This window comes from Archocentrus centrarchus, chromosome 23, assembly GCF_007364275.1.
Source record: "Archocentrus centrarchus isolate MPI-CPG fArcCen1 chromosome 23, fArcCen1, whole genome shotgun sequence".
In the NCBI taxonomy this organism is placed as follows: domain Eukaryota; kingdom Metazoa; phylum Chordata; class Actinopteri; order Cichliformes; family Cichlidae; genus Archocentrus; species Archocentrus centrarchus.
Genome location: NC_044368.1, coordinates 8,527,510 through 8,550,500, shown reverse-complemented (window position 1 = coordinate 8,550,500; position 22,991 = coordinate 8,527,510). Strand labels below are relative to the sequence as shown.

The following is a 22,991-nucleotide window of genomic DNA, read 5'->3' as shown; positions in this document are numbered from 1 at the left end:
TTTAGAATACTTTGGTATACAGAGGAGTTCGTGGTTGACTCAATGACTGCAAGGTGCCCAGGGCCTGTGGCTGCAAAACAAGCCCAAATCATCATCCCTCTGCTGACAGTTGGCATTCAAGGTTCTTTATTGCCATTTCTGCAGTTGCAGTGCACAACAGAAACAAAGTGGTGTTTCACCTGCAATGAAGCGGTGCAAATAAAAACAATTTAACTAAAACATAAATATACTCAGATATAAAAACAGCAATAAGGCCAGCAGCCAGTGGCATTCACACTGAGTAGTGAGAGCCCAAGTGTTGAAGTGCATATGCTGTACTGTGCAAAACAAGAATTGTGCAAATGTTCAAAGAAGGTCCCTGATCACAGTTTGTTTAGTGCTCTCACAGGCTGTAGGAAGAAGCTGTTGAAAAGTCTGCTGGATCTACAGCTGATGCTCCTGAACCTTCTCCCAGATGGTAGCAGGGAGAACAGGCTGTGAGATGGGTGGTAATGTCTTAAATAAGGTGGTAAGGGTGTTCGTGCTGAAGTGCTGTGCTTGGTGCTGTGCATTAAGGCCAGACATCTCTATTTTGGTCTCATCTGTCCAAAGGACATCGTTCCAGGAGTCTTGTAGTTTTTTCAAATGCAATTTTGCAAACCTACACCATCCTGTCATGTTCCATATAGAGAGACAAGGTTTTGCTCTTGTTTTGTTCTGTTTTTTTTTTTTTTTTTGCAGTTTCTCTGAGCATTGCACAATTTGAGCATGGGGTGAATTTGCTGCGACATCCACTCCTGGAAAAAATGGCAGCTGTCTTGAATGTTTTCTGCTTGTGAATAATTGTTCTCCCTGCAGAATGATGGACTCCAGATTGTTTGGAAATAGCCTTATAACCCTTCCCAGATTGATGAGCAGCAACAATCTACTTTGGCATTGTGTTAACACGCACCTGAATGCGCCTGACCAACAAACTGCCAAGTGTGGGAAAAGACTTTGTGTGACAGATAGGAATGACCCCTGGTCATTTTAAGTTTTAAATGAATCAGCATTAACAGATATTAATAAGTCTAAACAAAGGGTTTTAAAAAAAGTCTCCTACTGCTAGGAGAAGCATAGTTTGAGCAGCATGTTTTCCAGTGTGCTTAGCATTAATGCTGCATCACTCATGCTGGAGTCCACGTGCTGAGGCAGATGTATTCCATCATTCAGAGGCAGGCGCTGCACGTGAGGGATGAAAGCTGAATTCGTATCTGTCAGCACATCTCAGGGTAAACATGGAACAGCCAACCTGCCCTTCAAGCCGGATGATTAAGATGATCATGTGCATGTTTCTGTGGATTACAGCCAGTGATTAGACACAAGGAGAACACCAATGGGTGTGGATCACCTCAACACCCCCCCACCCCCACACACACTTGAGCTACAAAAGGCGCCATCCAGCCACTGTTCTCACCCTACAAGTCCCAGTGTTTTGTGACTGTGAAGAGGGACGACCTCCGCTTCACAGTAGACCGCTCGGGCTGTGAGGTTTGTGTGTCAGCTTCTAACAGAGTCCAGCTACCTTATCTACATTTTGGGGAGAAAAAATGGGTAATTCAAACGGCTGCACTGTGGACGACCTGCAGGCGGTGGAGATGCACCTGTGGTACAAGAAGTTCATGACTGAGTGCCCCTCAGGGCAGCTCACCCTGCATGAGTTCAAGCAGTTCTTTGGGCTGAGAGGTTTGGACCCGGAGGCCAACGCCTACATCGAGCAGATGTTCCGCACTTTTGACATGAACAAGGTGAGATGATTCCAGTTTACACTACATATTTAAAAATGATCAAAGATGACAGGGAGCCTGAAGAATAAAATAACATACAGTAGTGATATAACAAACCTATTAGAAGCTAAAATAGGAGCACCTGTCAATGATGGCCTGAAGGATGAAAGATGAGCAAATAATTTTTCTTTTGTTACGTTGCTTTGTTATAGATTTACATATATAGAATTTGCAAATTTCTAGATTTTAAATGTATTTACAAAGGAAAGCTGAAAGGGATATATATATATATATATATATATATATATATATATATATATATATATATATATATATATATATATATATATATATATATATATATATATATATATATATATAAATACATTAGTTTATAGATTAAATCTGGGGCCTTTTGAGGGAAAAATGTACTTTGTAATTTGATGACGGTTACTTTCTGTTTGCTGAGATGGCCTGTTCCCTGCTTCTAAAGTCTTTAATGCTACATTTAAAATAAACAATAGAGAAAAACAAATTCTTAAAACATTTTGTTCAGATAAAAAACTTGCATCATTCAGGGACACGTCTCAATTCAACTTTCGTAACAACTAGCTTGAATTTATGAGTTTCACTGAACTGAGCACAAGAGACTCAGTTTGAAGTGTCAGTAAGCATTTCTTGGTGGCAAGTTAATGTAACAACTACAAAAATAACTGCATAGAGACTCAAAATAACCAGAAATGGGTTAAAATTGTCTATTTGAAAAACAGATGTGACTACAAAGGTGCAACATGAACACAAATAGATACAAACAAAGATAAAAACAAACTCTTAAGACATTCAAAGGGGATGCCAGTAGATGCAAAAGAACCACAGAGACAATGAAAAACCACAGAGACCCCCCAAAAAAGAGATGCAAAATCAACACAAAGAGAAACAAAACAAATCATCTTGGTTTGAACTTATATTGCCTGTCCTTAAGTCTGGGTGTGTGGCTTCTGTGTAGGCCTTTTAAGTCTGTGCCAGGAGTGCATAATCCGCCCACAGGTGTAGCTTTCATTCCCACCAGGAAATCATGAGTGTCAGATAGCAACCCATCTAGGAAATTTCAGCCTGTTTGGAACACCCATTTGGAAAAAAAATTGAACAGAAAGACTTAAAATACCAAAAAAAGACCTAAAAGACTTGCAAATGCATTTTCTAAATATAGGGAGTATGTGTCCCCTCTATCCCATTTTGACCCTCAGTTTAATTGAGAGCATCTCTGAGGTAGCGACAGGGTCATGGCAGGATGTCTGTCTGAGGACTTGTATGTCTATATTTAGCCGCCCCTCCTGCTCAGCTTACAAAAAAGGCCACGGTAATCTGTGCATGATTTAGACAGTGAGATTATCTGTGAAAGGATGCTTTGATGCTGAGATTGTTGAGACGCAGACAGGAGATAATCCTCCATCCTGGCGCGCTTCACTTCCACATGGATTGCTTTTGCAGCTGGGGATCTATTTCATTTGAGGGATGGTGCATTTGTTTAGTCATTATTTTGAAAATAAAAAGTGTATGTTTGTGGATGACAATTTTAATCTGCAGGACGGCTACATAGACTTCATGGAGTACGTGGCCGCTCTAAGTCTGGTGATGAGGGGTAAGATGGAGCACAAGCTGCGCTGGTATTTCAAACTCTATGATGTGGATGGGAATGGATGCATTGACCGCCACGAGCTCCTGAATATCATCAAGGTACAGTCAGCCTATTATGCACCAGAGTACATGTTTTTGCCTCTAATCTGGCAAACATACTGATTTTCCTCGTCTTCTCCCAGGCCATCCGTGCAATCAATGGGAATGAAAATCAGGAAACATCTGCGGAGGAGTTCACTAACCGCGTGTTTGACAGGATTGATATAAATGGAGATGGTGAGTGTGTGCTGGCACAGTATGGAGATAGGAGTTTAGGAAGAAAACAAATCGTGGGGGGACAGATTAGATCCCCACTCTGAAAACAAAAGATAAGACTAAATCTAAAGAAGGTATGAAAGATGCAACTTTTGTCCACACAATATTTTTACTACTTTAAATAAAGTAACTTATTAAGCTCTACCGCTATATTGTATTTTATTAATACAAACAGGAAGTGCAAAGTTGCCTAAGTATAAGAAGTTCTGAAACATGAATGAAAGTTACTTTGACTCTCTACACAATCTTGTGGTACAAATTCGTACTACATAAAGGTACAGCCCACCCAAGTCAACTTCAGTTAGTATCACTTCAACACAATACACAGATATTTTGGACATAAAGCCATGATGGTTGTATGATGGTTGTATTTTCACATTGTGTTGATAGCTGCAGTTCATTTTGGAAGATTTTAAAACCATTAAACACAGAAATATACAAGAAGTACCTTGAAAGCTTATTATACATCACGTGATTATAAGATAATGCGTCATAGTAAGATAGGACAAGATAAGGTCTCATTATGTTTAAGCGTAACCTACGTATGCCAAAATATTTAATGCAGTTTTTTGTACAGACATCCAAATCTCCAACTGCACACCTGAAGGTTAAAATGCACCATGGGTAATGTAGGCACCGGATATTTAAAAAGATGTTCTTGAAATTTAAATTATAATATCTATGCTTTTGCCTATGTGAAACTCTCCAGCTCCACCTCCATATTTTCTTCATAGATTCTACTTTGCATGATTCACAATTAAAAAAAATCCTTATTTATCCCATACTGGACCTTGGTGCAGCCTCTCAGTTCATTTTATGTCTTTTATGGCTCTTTAAGTCAACTTTCTTCTAATTCACAAACTTATGATCAGATCATATTAGGAATGTCTACTCTCTTTGACATCATACAGAACCAAAAATAGAAAAAATTGCCTGAAACCAAGCATTTAGAGCAGTCCAAAGTCAGTGTAATTGTAGATACACTGAGCTCGTTATTTGAAGCATTGGTCATGTTTAATAAGAGCATCCACCAATGTAGCGGTATATAAGGAAGAGAATAAAAGGCCCACTTTAACTGTTGACCCATATAGGGTCTTTAAATATGCAATATAAGCATTGCAATATAAGCAGTAGAATATAAGTGAAATGAGTCTGTATGCATTCATAAACTTGTGTGAAAAAAAATAATCCCTAACACCTGTTTAGCTGAGTACATGCTTTTAGTGTATGAATGTGCCCTGCATAACTGTGAGCTTAATGGGACATAAACAAACAAAATAATTAAATAAATAAAATGTAAAAAAAAATACTCTAAATCAAGGCTGAAGACTTGGAAATGATTTAAGAGCACAGGACGGTGTTTCAGGGATCTCAAACGTTTCTAAAAATGTATTTATGACCTTGTTCTGTTATTCTGTAGTTGCAAGCTACCAAAAATAATCAGTTTTTTAAAAAGCTGGAGGAAAGTTAGTGACATTTACTGGCATTTTCCATTATTTACCTTATAAAGGGTTGAGTTGCAAAGCTATACAGCACCAGTAATATTAAAATATCATATCAATATATCAAACTGTCTATTGTGAATGTGACTTTGTTGCACAAGGAAAGTGATAAATTAGCTGAAAACCCACTTAAATCTGATTAAATACAACATGCGGCTCCTCCAACAGGGGAACTTTCGCTGGAGGAGTTTGTGGCTGGCGCTCGCAGTGATGAAGATTTCATGGAGGTGATGATGAAGAGTCTGGATCTCACCCACATTGTGGCTATGATCCACAACCGGAGACGAAGCGTTTAGGACCCGTGGTGTCCGACAACCTCATCCTCATTCATGATTTGACCCGAGTGCTTCAGAACATCGCCTCGGGTCTAAAAAAGGGTAATTTTATAGACTGAGATTTCTATTAAGATTGAATCCACTTTAATATGATGCCAGTGCGTCTTGGAGACTGACATATATCTTATGTTTAATCTCTAAAGGAGTGACACATATGCACTTTAAATGGGATGACTCAGTCAGCCTTTGCAGACTGCTCATTGTCCTTGTTTAATGATGGCGATCCCTCCCAAGGCCACCTTGGCATGAGGGATGATCTCTCAGACGGTCCACTTACCCTCAGACACCCTGAGGCATAAAGGAGGGAGATAGTGGAGTAGCAGAGTGGCAATTACCTACACTCGACTAGGCTTTTCAAATCTTTTTTTTTTATTTTCTGAGTCCCTCTGCACCAAATTACTCAAATCTCTGTTTACCCGCTCTTGCCTGTGGGGTTTACAGGAGGGTGCTATGACACTGCACTGTGCTCAGCATCCATGCTAATTTGATTAAGTCGGTGGCTGTAAAACAGGAGCAGGTGAGCGATTTAGTGGTGCAGATACAATTATCAAATGTTTACCTTTTATATATGTTTTAAGCTTCTTCTTTTTTTTTTTTTAATCTTTTGAAAACAAAAATGTAAGTTGGAACAAAATGCAGGCTTGTGGTTTTGCAGCTTTTCTCTGTGTGTGGGAGTTTCTTTGGCTGAATGGTTTGCTTTTTATTCAGCTTTTGCAGATTAGTTTTGTTGTGTTTTTTGGCTACGCTCATCTTGTGCCTTCTGTTGGACAACTGCAGAATGTGTTTGAGTTCAGCTTTTGCTTATTTGTACACTAAAAATAAACAATAAAAACACTATAAGGAAACTTGACAGTGTAATGTGTCAGTGCGTTTCATGTTTTGCATCTTTAACAGCATAAAATCAGCTGAGAAATTGTGAAAACATTTCAAATGTAAATCAAGGGAACAAACTGTCCCTGCATTAAAATAATCTTCCTAATTTTGCATGTACATCTTGCTAGTACCAGGTTGGGCTGCCTTTTGCCTTGAGGATTGCCTTAATCTTTGGTGGCACAGATTCAACAAGGTGCTGGGAACATTCCTCAGAGGTTTTGGCACATGTCAACATAGCATCACACAAGTTGCTGCAGATTTGTTGGCTGTACATCCCTGATAAGCTTCTCCCATTCCACCACATCCCAAAGAGATCTGGTGTAAGTGGAGGCCATTTGAATTCATTGTAATGAGTAGTTATTAGAGTTACTGTTTCCTTCCAATCAGCTCAAAGCAGTCTGTTCATTCTTCTCTGACCTCTGGCATCAACAATCACCCAGAGAACTGCTGCTCACTGGATAGTTTCTCTTTTTGGACCATTATCTGTAAACCCTAGAGATGTTTGCAGGAAAATGCCAGATCAGCAGTTTCTGAAATACTCAGACCTGGTCTGGCACCAACATCCATGCCACTTTCAAAGTCACTTAAATTACTTTTCTTCGCCATGCTGAGTTTGAACTTCAGCAGGTGGTCTTGACCATGTCTAAATATGTTGCGTTGCTGCCATGTGATTTACTGATTAGGTATTTGCATTAATGAGCAGATGAACAGGTGTACCTAATAAAGTGGGTGTATGTTTAGAATATAAATGTGCTAATTACACAATATACTGCAATATTCCTATAGATTAAACCAGTAAGCCTCCTTTGAGGGCCAATAGATGAGCTACCAGCCTGGAGACGCAGTGCTGTACATTTGTTTATGCCCCCCCACCTTCTCATTGATCTTTTTAGAGATTCCTCCAAATACTTTGATAACACACATATTTTCAATGTTTTTCTGTTCTTTGCTTTTTCAAGCTCAAATTACCAGTTGTGACTTGGAGCTGAATTTGAGGGATTTTTTATTTTTTTTAAAACATCATCTTCCATTAACGCTTATAAATTGTATTAACAATAGCCTCTGACTTCGGTGCCCTCATACAACAGATTAAAAACACATTACCGACATAAAATCCTGCCTCTGAGCAAGGACGATGATTCACCTGCATGGTGCCAGGATCACTTTACATCAACACTGCTACAGCTGCACAACAGTTTTGTTGTTTTTCCCTATTTAAAGCATAACAAACTCATCCCTCTGCTATACTAAAGTCTAAACTGGGTGTTTACAACAAAAGATAAAGCGAATCTCTAGTATATTTCTGAAAATGTAACCACATCATTCACAAAACGAAACCAAGATAAAGTCAAGTTTCAAGTTGCAAAATTTATTTTCTACAAATTCAAATATTTAAACAAGGAGCTCACTCATCAACCACAAGGGGGCAGCGACATAATTGGATTAATTTTTCCCTCTGAGCTTCTTATATTTCCAAATGCTTTTCCTTAGGTGTGTTCTTGCAGAAAGGAATGTGCCTTTGTCTGACTGTCACTGCATGTCATCTCTCTTTTCATGCACCGCAGGCTCACAGGAAGTCGTACAAATACTTGACAATATCAAAGTTCACCGTCCTGGAAGATAAATCGCACAAAACACATTTTCAGTGGAACAAAAAAAAAAAACTGTAAAAGGTCAGTTCACTTGAATAATCCAGTCAGTCTCATTCATGTGCATTAAAAGGACGAGTGTGCGTGCACACGCGCACACACACATACACACACCTGGATATGGCGCAGATGAACTCCAGAGAAACGGCACATTTATACTTCGGGGCGTCGAGCTGGTCGTCATGACTGACCTGAGCCAGCAGCTGCAGGGTCACCAGTGAGGAGATCTAAACGGGGACGGAGGAAAACCAAAATGAGTCTCTGCTCCACTTCTTAAAATGCAGTTTCTCCACTTTGATGCAGAGCCATTAAATGATGATAGCCAGTTGCACAGATATGGGTCGAGCCTAATTTCCTAAAACCATTTCATGCTTGGGTCCATAGATAGGCCTGTGTTTGGCCTCAGATCCCAACACTCCCTTTGACCATATGGCTAGAAAACTGTCCTTTTTCTTTTTTGTTAGGCTTGATTTAACATGAAATACAGCACTATTACACACAGAAATTTAACAAAATCCTTTACCATCCTCTTATTAGGGTGTACATTCTCTTTCATTGGTTTATCAGGCAAATTGGAAAAAAGTGTGAAATTATTTTCTATATTCAGTCGTAGCCTGAGGCTAACTTTAGGATTTCACAGAGAAAAACTACACTGCAGGACTAAATGAGGGGAAACAGACTACTGCAGAAATCAGTTTAACTGACATAACATGGTGGTGTTAAGAAAAGACAGGCAGAGACATGTTATCAGAAGCTTAGGGAATTAATTATTTTGGATAAATAATCTTGGTGCACATACAGTCATGTAAAAAAGAACGCACACCCTCTTTCAGTTTTAAGGTTTTACATATCAGGACATAATGACAATTAATCTGGTCCTTACCAGGTTCTAAAATTATTTAAATGCAACAACAGATAAACAACAACATATTAGTGTCATTATTTATTTTTTAAAAAATTAAGCCAAAATGCAGAAGTAGTATGTGAAAAACTAAGTACACATTTGCAATTTCCACAGGAATTAAGAGGGTAAGTAGCAGCCAGGTGCTGCTAATCGAATGCACTCAGCAAGTGTGACGTCACCGTAAAGTCAGAAGGCCATCAGCAATGATGCTCTGTTCTCCTTGCACGCCTATGAGAGTTGTTGTCAAATGTCATCTTTATAGGCGACAGAGTTAAAAAGGGAAGTGTTACTGCCCATCATTCTGGGAAGGGTTGTAAGGCCATTGCAAGTTATTGCTGCTAAAGGTGGTTCTACAAGCTGTTGAATCATGGGGTGTACTTAATTTTTCACAGTGTTCCTGCTTTTTGGCTTAGTGTTTGTTAAATAAATAACAAATGACACAGTGTAATATATCATGTGATGGCGTTCATCTCAGGATGTATTTACATAATTCTGAGACTTGCTAAGGACCAGGTGATTATTTTTTAAAGTTCTGATGTGTAAAACCTTGGAATTGAAATAGGATGTGCTTTCTTTACATAAGACCATACATCTTTCTAATCAAAACCCATCCATGTTCAGAGTTTGACAGCAGGAGGCCACGCTCACAATCTGAAGCTGAAGAAGGAAAAGTTCTCTGAGCTTCACTTCATACTTTTTCTGGGAGGTAGGACATACTGTACCAGGGTCTTCCTGCATACCGGGATTATTGGCAGTGCCCAAAAATGTTCTGTAGCAGTGCTAGAGTTTCTGAAGTACGCGAGGATCTGAGTGATCAAAGGATGAGTACAAGGCTCAATGAGGATGTCCACATGCCTGCCAATTTATTGCAACACGACAGTGAACCAGCTACACATACTCCTTTCCAAGCAGACTATGTGTACTAGAAGGAGGCAAGATAAGAAGTAGTCTGCTGTTTTTCTGCTGTCTGCACAACATATTGTTTAATTGATTGGGGTTTAATCTACTCAAACATAATACACATTTTAGTTTACTAAATGGTCTGAAATAAAAGGAAAACACAGATTTCTGCCAAATAAGGCAACACGGGTTTATTACTGCAGGCAGATGCTCCTGAAGGCCATTCTGAGTCTGGGAAAAACTTTAATAATAAAAAAAAAAAAAGTGAAGTATTTCAGCTCAAAAGGAAATCTTTTTGTGCCTTAAACACGTCTAAAAAAAAAAATGATTTCTTTTGAATTTTTTTTCAAATTTGGCACAAACAGCAAATCTCAACTGCATTGAACTAGACTGACCTGTGAGAAGATGCTCGCGGTTGGAGCAACTCTGCTGTCCACCACACTGTAAAAAATTGCGAGCAACCGGTCCAAAGGGAAGGGCTTCGGACCCAGAAGGTGGTTACTTGTCTAAAAGAGAGACATATAGATATAAACATTATGCTTAATGTTTCTGAATAAAATGAATGGGGAAGTAAGTGTTAGTTTAGCATAATTACCTTTTCATTTTTCTTCAAGAAGTTTGTTTTTCTTATTTTACCATGGTGCTATTGGGCAGAAACAGAAGATGTATATAACATTTTTTTTTTTAAAAAGTTTAAATCCCAAAAACAGCATTTTAGCAAGTGTTTTCCCCCTAAGATGGCCACATTATGGTTATCCACTCTCACTCTAATTTAAAAAAATTTTAAAAAAGTCTGAAGCCTGAGGCTTGGAGTCTCAGTGACCTCATTATCTTAAACTTTGGCCATCTTTAATATCAGCATGCATCGCTGCAACACTTTATATATGACAGATAATAAAGAATTATTATATTCCTTTACCTTTAAAAAGAAGCGTTTATCTGTGCGTGCAGGGTTGTAGGACGCTAGATAAGCAGCAATCAACAGGAACTTGGAGTAATAAGGCAATTCAACGTGAGTGTGAGCTGATAAACCTACCAGAGGGCAGAATAAATGCATTAAGTCAGCATCCTCATATTCTTTCATGCAGTATTATTACGTTTTCATGCGGGGGGGGGGCACACAATTTGAGCATGAGTGGCCAGTGTCACTGTGCCATACGAACAGTTTCACAGTTTGACATCTGGTCATCAGTAGAGCTCAGTGTATGCTGATACCTCGCAAAGCTCCAGCCTCCTTCTCCTCCATTTGCTGCATTTGCTCCCACTGAAGACTGAGCAGAGGATAAAGAACACACATCATTCATCATCAGCTCGAAAAACAGCTGGACAGAATGTATTTAATGTATAAAATAATGTAAAAATTTCAGACCTGGACACCTCGCGAAGGTAAACTGTCTGCATGGCTTTTTTCAAATGTGGCTCTATGTGTTTCCACAGCTTGTGAGTGTCAGTCTCTTTCACTAAACATATAATTATAAACACCATCACAAAGTGACAGAAAAACAGCAGGAAAAACTACAAAAAACATTCGCAGAAACAAAGCAATTAAAGCAGCACAGATCAATATTTGAACCAACAGAGAATAAACACTCAGCTCAGCTGTTTCCCAGATTTCTGTAGAGCTTTTTGGTTATTTTTTCTTATGTGTTGACAGCCTGCAAACTCTACTCTTATAACACTCATTTCCAACCACAGCAGGCAACCAGAGAGAGGCTGAAGCATCAGGTGGACAAACATCCACATACTGTTTTCACAAGACACCAAGGCAGACACAAGCTAAAAAAAACAAAAAAAAACTTCAAATTCATTCTAACATCAGGCGTGTGAGGAGCCTCTGAAGCTACATTTTAACAGCAATGTGGAACTACCCCATGGGGTACAAAAAGCAGGAACTCTGATTGACCAGATTGGGCTTCTTATTTTTGTCTTTCAAGCTTGCTGAAGACAACATGAAGCAGCTTAAAACTACTGTCATTGAATCAAAGGAAATAAACACAGAGACAGTTATGACACAAAGGAGAGCCTTCCCATTATTGCTCCTAACATACACACTCAGAATTATACACTCAGTGTCCTCTTTACTGGGTACAACTGTACAAGTGAAGGAGGTCCAGACCAATACAACAGTTTTGCCATATCTTTATTTTTATTACCTCACCGTTTGGTTTTAAGTCAGTAAAAAGGTTGGTGCCACTCAGCATGAAAGTGTAGAAGCTCTGAGGATTTACATCTTCCAAACACATGCTTTTAGTTGGTCAGAAGCCCACTGCTTTCACAGTGTGAGCTCAAAAACTGTGGAAAATCATCAAGACCAGTTCCTTTAAAGCCCTCCTGAATATACGTTAGTAAACCTGGTTGAACTCTTATCCGTTTTGTCTGTTTTATTTATTTAACTATTGGACAGCTCTTTAGTTCATTTTTGCTAGTTTTAACAAGTTTATAAATAAATGTATCTTGGCCTGTTAAGTTCAATTTGGAGATGGAGTTCAGGTTGGAGATGTTTACATCCAGGTATGCAAGGTCACGGTTACACATAATATTGGGAGGTGTTTCTATTTTTTGACCCTTTTTTTTTTTGCAGTAATAAAGTTAGAAGCAAGTCCCAATACTACAGCTCAGTCACATCAGAGTAAAAATAGGACAGCAACCTACTTACTACTAGCAAAAATCAGTGGTTGCCCGATGATAGCATTGAACTTTTTCCACATTCAGGAACCAACTGTAAGTAATGCCAGTGACCAGCTGGTTGCCCAGAGTTTGGACATGCAACATTCTCAACCTCTGGGTGACAACTTTTGATTGCTAGGCAACTGCACGAGTCCCCTGGTGTGAGGCAACCAGTCTCAAAACAATTGCAATCTGCAGCACAACTAAAAGAAGGTTCAGGGTCACTTGATCCAGTCATAATTATAAGCGTGATCAAAAAGGAAAGTTTTAAGCCTAATCTTAAAAATGGAGAGGGTATCTGTCTCCCGAATTCAAACTGGGAGCTGGTGCCACAGAAGAGGGGCCTGAAAGCTGAAGGATCTGCCTCTTATTGTACTTTTAAGTACCCTAGGACCCACAAGTAAGCCTGCAGTCTGAGAGCACAGTGCTCTGTTGGAGTGATATGGTACTATGAGGTCTGTAAGATAAGAGCGGGCCTGATTTGTACCTAGTTTATAAGGAGTAGTTTAACAGGAGAATCAACTGAAGGGTTTTCAGGGAATTTTTAGGACAACCTGATAATGAATTACAGCAGTCCAGTCTAGAAGTAATAAATGCATGAACTAGTTTTTCAGCATCACTCTGAGACAGGATGTTTCTAATTTTAAAAATATTGCACAAATTCAAGAAATCAGTCCTACATATTTGTTTAATATGCACACTGAGGGACATATCCTGGTCAAAAATGAGTCCAAGATTCCTCACAATGTTAGTGGAGGCCAAGATAATGCCATTCAGAGTAAGTATCTGATCAGACGCCATGTTTCTAAGATTACATCACTACATGTGAAAGAGGTTCCGAATTTCTGTTTCAAATCTATGAGGTTCTTGCTGTGAATTTCTGTGTATGCATACGCTAACAGATTTTTTCACCAATTTAACGCAGTTAATCATCATATTATCACAAACAGATTATATGCAATTTCCAGCTGACCCCAATCAGTCTCTCTGTCTTACTGCTATTTTATCTGCACCTTGATGCACCAAAGTCTCTTTCAAGATGAACAACTGACTACTCTTTGTAGCAATCATTGCAAAGGGAGTAATATCACAAATTGATTGCGTAAGGTCACAATAATTTTGGTCATGCTGCAGTCTCCAACCACTGTTTTCCTTAGCGTGACTGTAGCATTAGGTGTGCTTCTGGAAGCTGTAAACACTGCAGGTATTCACGGGGCTGAAAAGCTGTTTATTTGTGCAAAACGATCCTGAACAACAAAATCATGAAGCCCATTGTGCTGCTACATGTAACTGAATTGACACATTTCTGACAAAGTGATCAAAAGAATGAACATTACGAGCCTTGAATGTGAGACGCTTTGTTATCAATTAAGTACTGTGGAAGTTATATCAATACAGAACTATGAATCTAAATCTTTTATGCAGAAATCTGGTTTTATACCTGCCAAGTGGACACAAACACATCTACAACTGAAAGCTAATGATGCTCAGTGTCTGGTGGATGTGTAAGTAGTCTGCAAACACCTGCAAATGCAGTCACCATGACAATTTTACATGGTTAGTACATGTTTTCAGTTGAGCTCAGCTTCAACTGTAGACAGAGAAAGGGGAATTAATATTAATACTTTCATTTTTAAAATAGGGTGTCAGGCGGATGAAATATTTTCCTTTTACCTTTTCCTTCTACCAAAGGCTCACAGAACTTTGAAAAGTTGAGGGCAGCCTAGTTGAAAGAGACAAAAAGGAAAAATCAAAGATGGAAGACTTAAAAATTATCAAAGCAGTGACCTGTTAAGGTGCGTTTCTGACCAGGTGTCGTAGCTCTCTGAGGTCTCGACAGACGGAGTAAAAGACTCCCAGCAGAATGTTGATGTACGTGGAGTAAAACTCAGCTGAATATGAAGAATGTCTGTTCTGGGACAAAATCTGCTGCAGCTCACCTACAAACATCCCAAAGAACAAAAAAATAAAGCCTCTCCAAAACCAGCCACCAAGTCTCACATGTTCAAGTAAAAGAATTCAGTAATACACTAAATGCTGAATTTATGCAGTGGTGCTTAACAATGCAATATTCCTCCAGAGTCGTTCCCTCAAGTGTGAAAACAAAATCACAGGTACAAATGTCACATCTCACACTGCACATGCCAAGCATGCGTCAGCATTATGCAGCGTGACGCGAGTTACCCATGACACTGGCTGGCATAGCATGCGTGAGAATGATTATACCTTTACTGTAGTCGGGGAAATGGAGCAGAAGAGGCTCAAAGCAGCCTGTGTTCGGTCTGAATTTGTCCCAGATGATTTCACTGAGCAGGATAACTGTAACGTTGTCCTCAACCTGAAGAACAAATGTATGTAGTTATGATCAGGGATCTCAGAGAGAGGATGTCTTCACAGTTACAGCCCTCTTTCCTCTTTTAATTTATGTGTTCTATATATATTTTTTTATAGATACAGCTTTCTTTGTTTGATTTAGTGCTTGACTGGATATTTTGACTGACAAAAAAATTAAGGCATTTTTAATTAAGCAGAAACAACAAACATTCCCAGGTTTCAGCTTGTCAAATGTGAAACTTTTGTGTTTTTCTCTTATATGCGATTTCAAACTGAATATCATTCAGGGATACTCCTTAAAGAGAACAATTAAATAATATTTTATAAACATGATGAAAGCTAATTTTAATTTGAGTTCCTGAATATATGTAAAGAAATTGAAAATACAAATAATACATTTTACAGCTAAAACAGCCATAAAGGGAAGAAAAGGGAAATAAATATGAGGTGCCATAATGGTGCTTTGCAAGTCTGCCCTTAAAATAAACAAACAAATGAATAAATAATTAACCACAGCTGATTTTAATTTGGCTTATCTCTCCTTTAAGTTCATCTCCTTGTGCACTTCACCACTGTTTTCAGCATGGCTTCTGTTTTTGGATTGCTCCCTGGAATTCTTGTTATGACCACTTGTGCCCCTCTGATAACGGCTGGATCTCCTCCGCTACGTTAAAACTACCACCCTTCATCTTCAATTTCAATTTCAGGAAGTGGATGAAGTCACAAGAAAGCAAACATCTGGGAAACAGGGCAGGTGGTGAGAGAAAACTGTTGTTTTGGGCTAAAACAGCTTGCTTTAGATCCACTGCACCCATGATGGCATGCACCACGGTTTACTCCAAATCCATCCATCCATTTTCTACTGCTTATCCAGGTCTGGGTCATAAGAGCAACAGTCTAAGCAGAGGTGCCCAGACCTCCCTCTCTCCAGCTCTTCTGTGAGAACACCAAAGCGTTCTCAAGGCAGCCGAGTGTGTCCCAGGTCTCCTTCAGATGGACCTGTCATAAACACCTCACCTTGGAGACATCCTAAGTCAGGTGCCTAAACCACTTCAGCTGGTTCCTTTTAATGTGGAGGGGTAGTAGCTCTATACTGAGCCCCTCCAGACACCATCTTTAAGGGACAGCCCAGACACCCTTCAGAGGATGCTCATTTCTGTTACTTCTATCTGCAATCTTATTCTGATCTTAAAGAGGAAACTGGACGATTTTAAATCATGTAAAGTTTTTAATTTTTATAAGCGAAATAACTTTGTAAGCACACCGCATATTAGATGGCAGCAATGAGGGAAAATAGGTAGATCTTGTTATGCCAACAAATACTAAATGAAAATGTCTTAATGATTATATTTATTGCCTGAGCACAAGTTATTGTCCCCTCAAGCACAATGCCCTTTAAATCATAATTAAGCTGAGATGAGATTAGACAGGATATGTTAGAAAGACAGCACAGTGGTAGAGTGGCTAGCACTGTTGCTTCAAACTTCTTCAAAGCTCCCCATGCATGCATTTCCTCAGCATACACAAGCTTCCTCCACAGTTCATTTTTTTAAATTTACTTAGATTCCCTTTAAGGTTATGTCACTGAAGATTCTTCATTAAAGTCACAATACAAGCTGAATGCTGTATACACACGTACATATCACATATACAAATACCAGCTGCACATATTTGCATATTTCATATAGGCGCAAACACACACACAGACACACCCCGCCTATAATACTGGCAGGCAGTTCGTGACCTATAGCAAAGGGAATTGAAGCACTTACTGAATGTTAATTATAAAGATGTGGGTGATTTTTGGTCTGGGTACTCCAGCTTATTTGCACAGTTCAAACACATGCATGTTAGGTTAACTGGTGATTCTAAATTGACTCTAGGCGTGAATATAAGTGTGAATAGTTGTCCAGTTCACTTTTAGCCCTGTGATGGACTGCTAAACTTCACAAAATATAACCTCTCTCTGTGCCTATGCGATATGGGATGGGCTCCAGCCACTCTTCGACCTTAAACCAGTTAAGAAAATGGATGCATGTATTTTAGAGTGAAACTGCATAACTGCACCAGGGGTGTCAATTTGTTATGTGTAGAAAATGTAAGAAACATTAAGTCAGTATATTCTCTGTATGTCAGTACACACATACATTTTCTGTCTGTCCTGTTAACATTTTATTTTATTTTTTCTAGACATTTAGAGATTAAACAATGCATCATCCTGTCATCCTCTATGTAAGTGTAAATCTGCATCCTAATTATCACTTTAAAATCCCATGCGGCAGCTGAAGCAGCAAGCCATTAAAAAGACAGGTTCCTCTTAACGCTCACAGTCCACCGTTAAGCACTCAGCTTTCATTGGGATGAAACACAAATAATCACATAAGTCTTTTTACTTTTGGTGTTTTTAATTAAAACGCTGTGAGTGGTTGCCATCTTTCCTTCCTTAATAGCATTAAAGAGCACCACACTCTCAGCTCAAGGTCATCCATTACAAATGAAGCTCCTCCAGTCCCCCTTCATCATCCGCACAGACCAACAACAATAACACAATTCACTTTACAGATAACACAACGAGCACGCAGCACTTTCTCACCAGTTCCTGAAGACGCAGGAGAGCAGGAAGGAGACTGGCATCAGTATCTCTCAGAAGCTCAGCTTTTTCCATTACCTACAAAATATACAGTTTATGTAAATTTGATCTTATTTTATAGCATTTATAATACAGTCAGTGAATGGGTGTCTTACCAATGAGCATTACTGCTCAAGCCAAAATGCTAGATTAAACCCACTCCTGTTCTGACTGAAAATTACACTTGTTTTCTCCAGGCTTATGCATCTGCAGCTTTCTTTAGCATCTATTTGCATTTGTTATCACTACTAATCATATCATCATACAAACATTTAGGTGACACTTGCAAGGAATAAATAATCTGACATGCCATAGGATTAGGGATAATCTGTTATGCCAAGTGAGGAATGGTTTTCTGTAAAGTACATAGTACTCACAATGTATCGCGTCTGTTTGGCAGGAGACTGGGAGCACTGCTGTCTGTAGATGCGGACAAAGTCAGACAGGGAGGGACTGCGGGGGAGAAGAGAGGCGGCATCGCAGCCAAAGAAGGACAGCAGCACTTGTTCAAACAGCAACACAACAGAAACACATTCGACACAGCTCACTGTGGCATGAGGAAGCTGCAGAGAGGAGGACGTATGAAAGAGAATCAGTTTGATATCTGTGGAGGTGATACACATCTTCACACTGTGTTGACTCAATCTTCTGACTGGACTCTAAATATGAACAAATGACAAACTGCATCACAGATCTGCAGAGCTGCTGTAATTTGGTGTTACCTAATACAAGATACGACAATTTAAATAAACAGTGGGTTAGTTAGAGAGATGATAGCTAACTCTGAATATCTTGAGGTCGAAGTTAAGAGGTCACTCCCTATTTTTCCCGACTTCATAGACTAAATGACTTATTGTTTAAGCGTGAAATGAATAAGCAGATTTGTCAACATAATCAGGGATTAATCTGCATTATTGGCTGCAGAAGTAGCTGGCAATTTAATTCAATAGGACTAAAACATTAATGAGAATCTGCAGGATCAAGGACAGTATGATTTAAGAAAAAAATAAAGTCAGTAGAAATACAAAAAAGGTAACATGTCTGCAAAATCCTAAGGAGGATATAAATTCTCAGTATTCAGAAAGAAAGACTTTTGTAGCTATGTGAGGTATGATTATACATAGACCATTAAACTCAAACAAAGTTCTACACAAGAGTTAAATTTGGCCGATATCTCCTTTTAGGTGGGACGGGTAGCTGTTATTTTTAAACAGTTTCTTGGAAGTCCTGCACTCTTGGATCATCCCAACTGTATCAAAACAACAACACTTCAACTCGAACTTAATTCTTGGGGAAGCAGACAAAAGGAAGTCAAATTTGGTGAGTGGTGAGCAATGATTTTGCTGATATGGCCGTAAACAAACAAACAAACTGCAGGTATTAGGATGACCACTTTATGTGTAACTACACAGGTTGTTTTTGTTTTAAATCACATTTTTTCCCCTCGTCCCAATTACTGAGACACATTTTGACTGGCTTCACTTTGCAAAACTCACAACATAAAAACATACATACTTGTTCAAAGATTATCACATCAGACAAACTTTAGTTTCTGTGTATGCTTCTAAGCAGCTGGGGGGATTGCATTCAGTTAAATTATATTTGTCTTTCACATGATTGATATCAAACCTTTTTTTTTTTTTTTAAGTTCAATACATCCAGCGCTCAGCATAAGTAACATGTCCCACATGCAACTAATGCTGGGATGCATTAGACTTCACTCACACAGGCCTAGAGATTGGCGACCCCCCTGGAAATCTCTAGTCACTTGGAAAAAATGTATATTCCCAACTGGTTGGTGAACAGTTGCTGGTTGTTGCTGGGTGAAATCAGTCTCAAAGAGGGTGGTGCACTAAAATCCTCCTTGGTTGCTAGCAGATTGCTGTGGTCACCTGTTGTTTGCATGGAATGTGCCAATTTCTTTGCAAACACTCACCAACTACTTCCTGAATGCTATCTACACATGAGCCAGAGTGACTTGCAAACGACCAAGTAAGAACCAGGAATAAGAAATGCCTAAATCATAATAAATATAAACCACTGACAATACTGTCACTTTCTGTGATTGGCAATACTGTAAGAACCAATTCATCTAAGATTTTTAGTAAATGCATCTATGGCATCAGTTTGAACATCCCAGGACACATCGTTCTTGAGGTATCGCTTTCACAAAGTTGAAAGCTGAACATCAGTCCTCCAGCCTAGTGGGGTGGCTACAATACCCTATTAGCCTTTTTAGACTGAGGGGTAAAAAGGGAAACGTGCACCTTACAGACATTTAAACTATGCAAAGATTTCTGTCCTTTTGTGATTTTTGTACTTTCAGTAAAATTTTCAAGGACTCTTTTAAAAGTAATTCAATAAAGAAAAAAAATTCTTAAGAACTCAAGTGCCAGCTTTTGTATGAAGTTTATAAAAGCTTAAAGGAGTCAGTGAAGTACTGCGAGTGCAAACATATTCAGCTATTTGTCCTTTAACACACTTCTGTCTGCCTGCTGTTTAGGAGGGGAGTTAACAGTGAAATTAGTTTTTATTATGCTATTAAATCCAGGACCCTGTAATCTGCACACACAAGAATGTTATTCAGGACATTCACTTGACAAGAATTGTCTCTCTCACCTCCAGCTCCTTCATCAGAACGTGCATCACATGGCTCTTCCCTGAGGCTCGATGACCATAAATGAAGACTGAGGGGTAGCTGTACTGCTGTGGCTGAAAGGACAAAATTCAGCATCTTTACACTCAGTATAACTGTCCAATTCGATCAAGATCACTGACCACTTAAACCCCCTATCAGCTTTCATCCGCACGTCACAAAGTAATAACAGCCAAGCTCTGATCTAATTAAGTCCAGTGTTGCTGTCAGTAATCAGCTATAGTGCTAACAGCTTTTAGCCTCGGTTTCCTTATCAAATGTATTTAAAATTCTGACTGAAATCTAATGACAAGTAATTAATTTTTATAACAAGAATAAAAAGAACTAAATCTGTCAATGATTTTTATTCAAGATGGATATCATTGAATGATTATAGAAGTTTTGAATGACTATTTCAGTGTAATTACAACTACAGATGAGACTAAACTGCCCAAAGTTATATTGTATGCCTCCAAATGCCTGTTGAAAAAGTACTGATAAAGGGCTGTTTAATTATAGTACAAGCTGAATATGTGGAGTGACGATTTGCAAATGGAAATCTCATCAGAGGATGCAAAAATGTGTATAACTCTTGCCTGGTCAAATGTATTAAATGCACAGTGAGGCTAAAGGAACACGGTTTCCCTGCATTTGGCAGAAAGATTAAAATATTAAGCGATCTGAAAGGCTCATGAGAAAATCTAAAAAGAAATTCCACTAGAATCAAAGCTGTTTCTTAGTTTCTATCCAGTGTTAAATCACAATGTTTGTTAATCACAATAAAAATTAACAAACATCTTTCTTTCAAATTACAAAAAAATATAAGAAAATAATAGGAGTGCTACTGGTGTCCCTACAAATTATGGGTGCTCATGGAATGGAACAATGACAACCAAAAAAAAAAAGATGGGAAAATTATGACCAAAGAAATGGAACAATGTGTACAAATCCAGGCACTCAGGGAGGTTTGGAAAATTAATGAAAGACCTTTATTTTACTGAGCTGAAGACATTAAAGATACACCAACACGTCTCAGCTTGCGCCTTCAAAAAAACAGTGCTTTGGAAAAAATAAATAAAAATAACAGAAATAATGTAAAACCTTACCCTAGAAAGAAGAAACTATACTTTTCTTTGAAAGCCAAAATTCAGGTTTTGGCAAATATTTCAAACTTTCCAAACAATCTGGATCCAAAAGAAAGTCAAACTGAATAACAGATTCTTTTTGTTTGTTATACTTTACTAGGTGTAGCAAAAGAGTTTTATTTTTCCCTATACTTTTTTTTATAAAAAAAAATAATAAGGAAAGAAAACAATAGTTGGATTACTATCTTTATGAATGAGGGAAGCATTTTTTTCTGTTCATTCCTTATTTCGTTTTTGTTTTATTGTTAACCACTGTTTTTAAAATATTATAAAGGTTACTGTTGAAAGACAAAAGACAGGAGGCCAAGAACACTGACAAAAAGACAGAAGGCTGAGCTGAAGGTGGCACAGTTGAAGATGTTAAGATTTTTGTTGGGAGTGACCAGGAGGGACACGATTAGAAATCAGTACATCAGAGGGACAGCTCAGGTTGAGCAGATTGGAAACATAAAGACAATGGGGTTGAAATGGTTTGGACGAGTGCAGATGAGGCATAGTGGATATAGTGGACAAAGGATGTTGAATATGGAGCTGCTAGGCAGGTGGAAATGAGGAGGACCACAGAGAGGATTCATGGATGTAGTGAAGGAGGACATGAAGAGGGTTGGTGTGACAGTGGAGGATGAGCACCACACAGACAGATGAATCACTGTGGTGACCCCTCCAGGGAGCAGCCAAAGGAAGAACTGTTTAAAGGAAATGTATTTATAAGAAGTATGTTATCTAGTCCTTTTATCAATGCAGGCTTTTTTTTTCCTGGAAGCTACAGATTCCAAAATATTACATTTAAGGCAGTGGAGGATTTTCACACCTGATTCGAATAACAAAAACAGTTGCACTGACTCTAAAAAGCTGTACATCTATTTTTCTCCCCTCCATTAAAAATAAGTTAAACTGTAGGTTTTTAGCTTATTATACCAATTTAATATGGAAAACTGGAGTTTGCATCGAGTGATCTTTTAAATGCATAATATATGTCCAGTCATGAAGCCTTTTAAATGAAATACATCAGCATAATCATAAAAATGTGTATTTTAGGACGTTTACAATTCTTTAAACACACGTAAGCTGCATCTTTTAATGTGGTGTACTTTAAAAAGTTAAATGGAGCTGACAGCAGGCTTCTTACCTGCCCCATGAGGGACAGCAGCATCCCAACTTGGACTTCCCTGCAGGGCAGCTGCTCTGCCACTCTCTGCAGCCTCTCCTCATCGTATCCTGGGTGCTTCAACAGCGCTGTCATCCTGCCACCACACCGTGTCTGTTTAAGGCAGAGTTCAGCGGAGTACGGCTCACGTTAGCTTCAGCTCGTCCAACCTTAGCAGACGACGAAGAACTCTGTGTTTGGACAAAAAGTGAGTCAAAGGAGGTATAACGTCAGAAACGATGTACTGTGGAAGCCACAGGGAGCTTAGGAAACAGTCATACCGACAAATAAAATGTGTTTAAAATTTAAAATGCAGAAAAAATGTCAATTAAAGTCAGAAACACTTAAAATTCAGCCAAGACCACTCACTGGAGTTTCGCGCGCGCCTTCAGATTGCGTCACATGCTATCATTCCGTACCAGCCAATCACAAGTGAGCCATGAATTCTGGGTAATGCAGTTTTACAATCGAAACAAGCAAATAATGAATTCGTTGTGGATTAAAAGTCTTTATTATCGACATTTCCCAATACACGCAAATCAAAGCAAAACTAAACTTGTATTCTAGTTAGCT

The 22,991-nt window shown here is 38.7% G+C and overlaps 2 protein-coding genes across 4 annotated transcripts in view; one reads left to right on the top strand and one right to left on the bottom strand.

Moving 5' to 3' along the window:
* Positions 1-1,415: 1,415 nt before the first annotated feature.
* On the top strand, positions 1,416-6,385 carry guca1aa (guanylate cyclase activator 1Aa). Its single transcript, XM_030719989.1, has 4 exons — positions 1,416-1,766; positions 3,333-3,482; positions 3,566-3,659; positions 5,369-6,385. The coding sequence occupies exons 1-4, from the start codon at positions 1,569-1,571 to the stop codon at positions 5,494-5,496; spliced, it is 570 nt and encodes a 189-aa protein (XP_030575849.1). The 5' UTR covers positions 1,416-1,568; the 3' UTR covers positions 5,497-6,385.
* A 1,370-nt stretch (positions 6,386-7,755) lies between these two features.
* orc5 (origin recognition complex, subunit 5) overlaps positions 7,756-22,991 on the bottom strand; it is a 28,440-nt gene continuing 13,204 nt past the window's right edge. Inside the window, exons 1-15 of one of the 3 annotated variants that reach the window (XM_030720369.1) lie at positions 22,788-22,811; positions 22,401-22,609; positions 20,111-20,203; positions 17,869-18,054; positions 17,456-17,530; positions 14,755-14,866; positions 14,338-14,468; positions 14,203-14,251; positions 11,231-11,321; positions 11,077-11,132; positions 10,781-10,893; positions 10,457-10,504; positions 10,257-10,367; positions 8,172-8,284; positions 7,756-8,021 (exon numbers count right to left, since the gene is read on the bottom strand). In XM_030720369.1, the coding sequence (XP_030576229.1) occupies positions 7,976-8,021; positions 8,172-8,284; positions 10,257-10,367; positions 10,457-10,504; positions 10,781-10,893; positions 11,077-11,132; positions 11,231-11,321; positions 14,203-14,251; positions 14,338-14,468; positions 14,755-14,866; positions 17,456-17,530; positions 17,869-18,054; positions 20,111-20,203; positions 22,401-22,514 (1,338 nt within the window). In that variant the 5' untranslated portion in view covers positions 22,515-22,609; positions 22,788-22,811 and the 3' untranslated portion in view covers positions 7,756-7,975. The other 2 variants (XM_030720372.1, XM_030720370.1) reach the window with 2 other exon arrangements.

Bases quoted from the DNA above. Each gene is read 5' to 3' on its own strand.
- guca1aa (XM_030719989.1), top strand. From the start codon at position 1,569: ATGGGTAATTCAAACGGCTGCACTGTGGACGACCTGCAGGCGGTGGAG. The intron at 3,483-3,565 runs GTACAGTCAGCC...GTCTTCTCCCAG, and splicing joins AGCTCCTGAATATCATCAAG to GCCATCCGTGCAATCAATGG. The intron at 3,660-5,368 runs GTGAGTGTGTGC...CTCCTCCAACAG, and splicing joins GATTGATATAAATGGAGATG to GGGAACTTTCGCTGGAGGAG.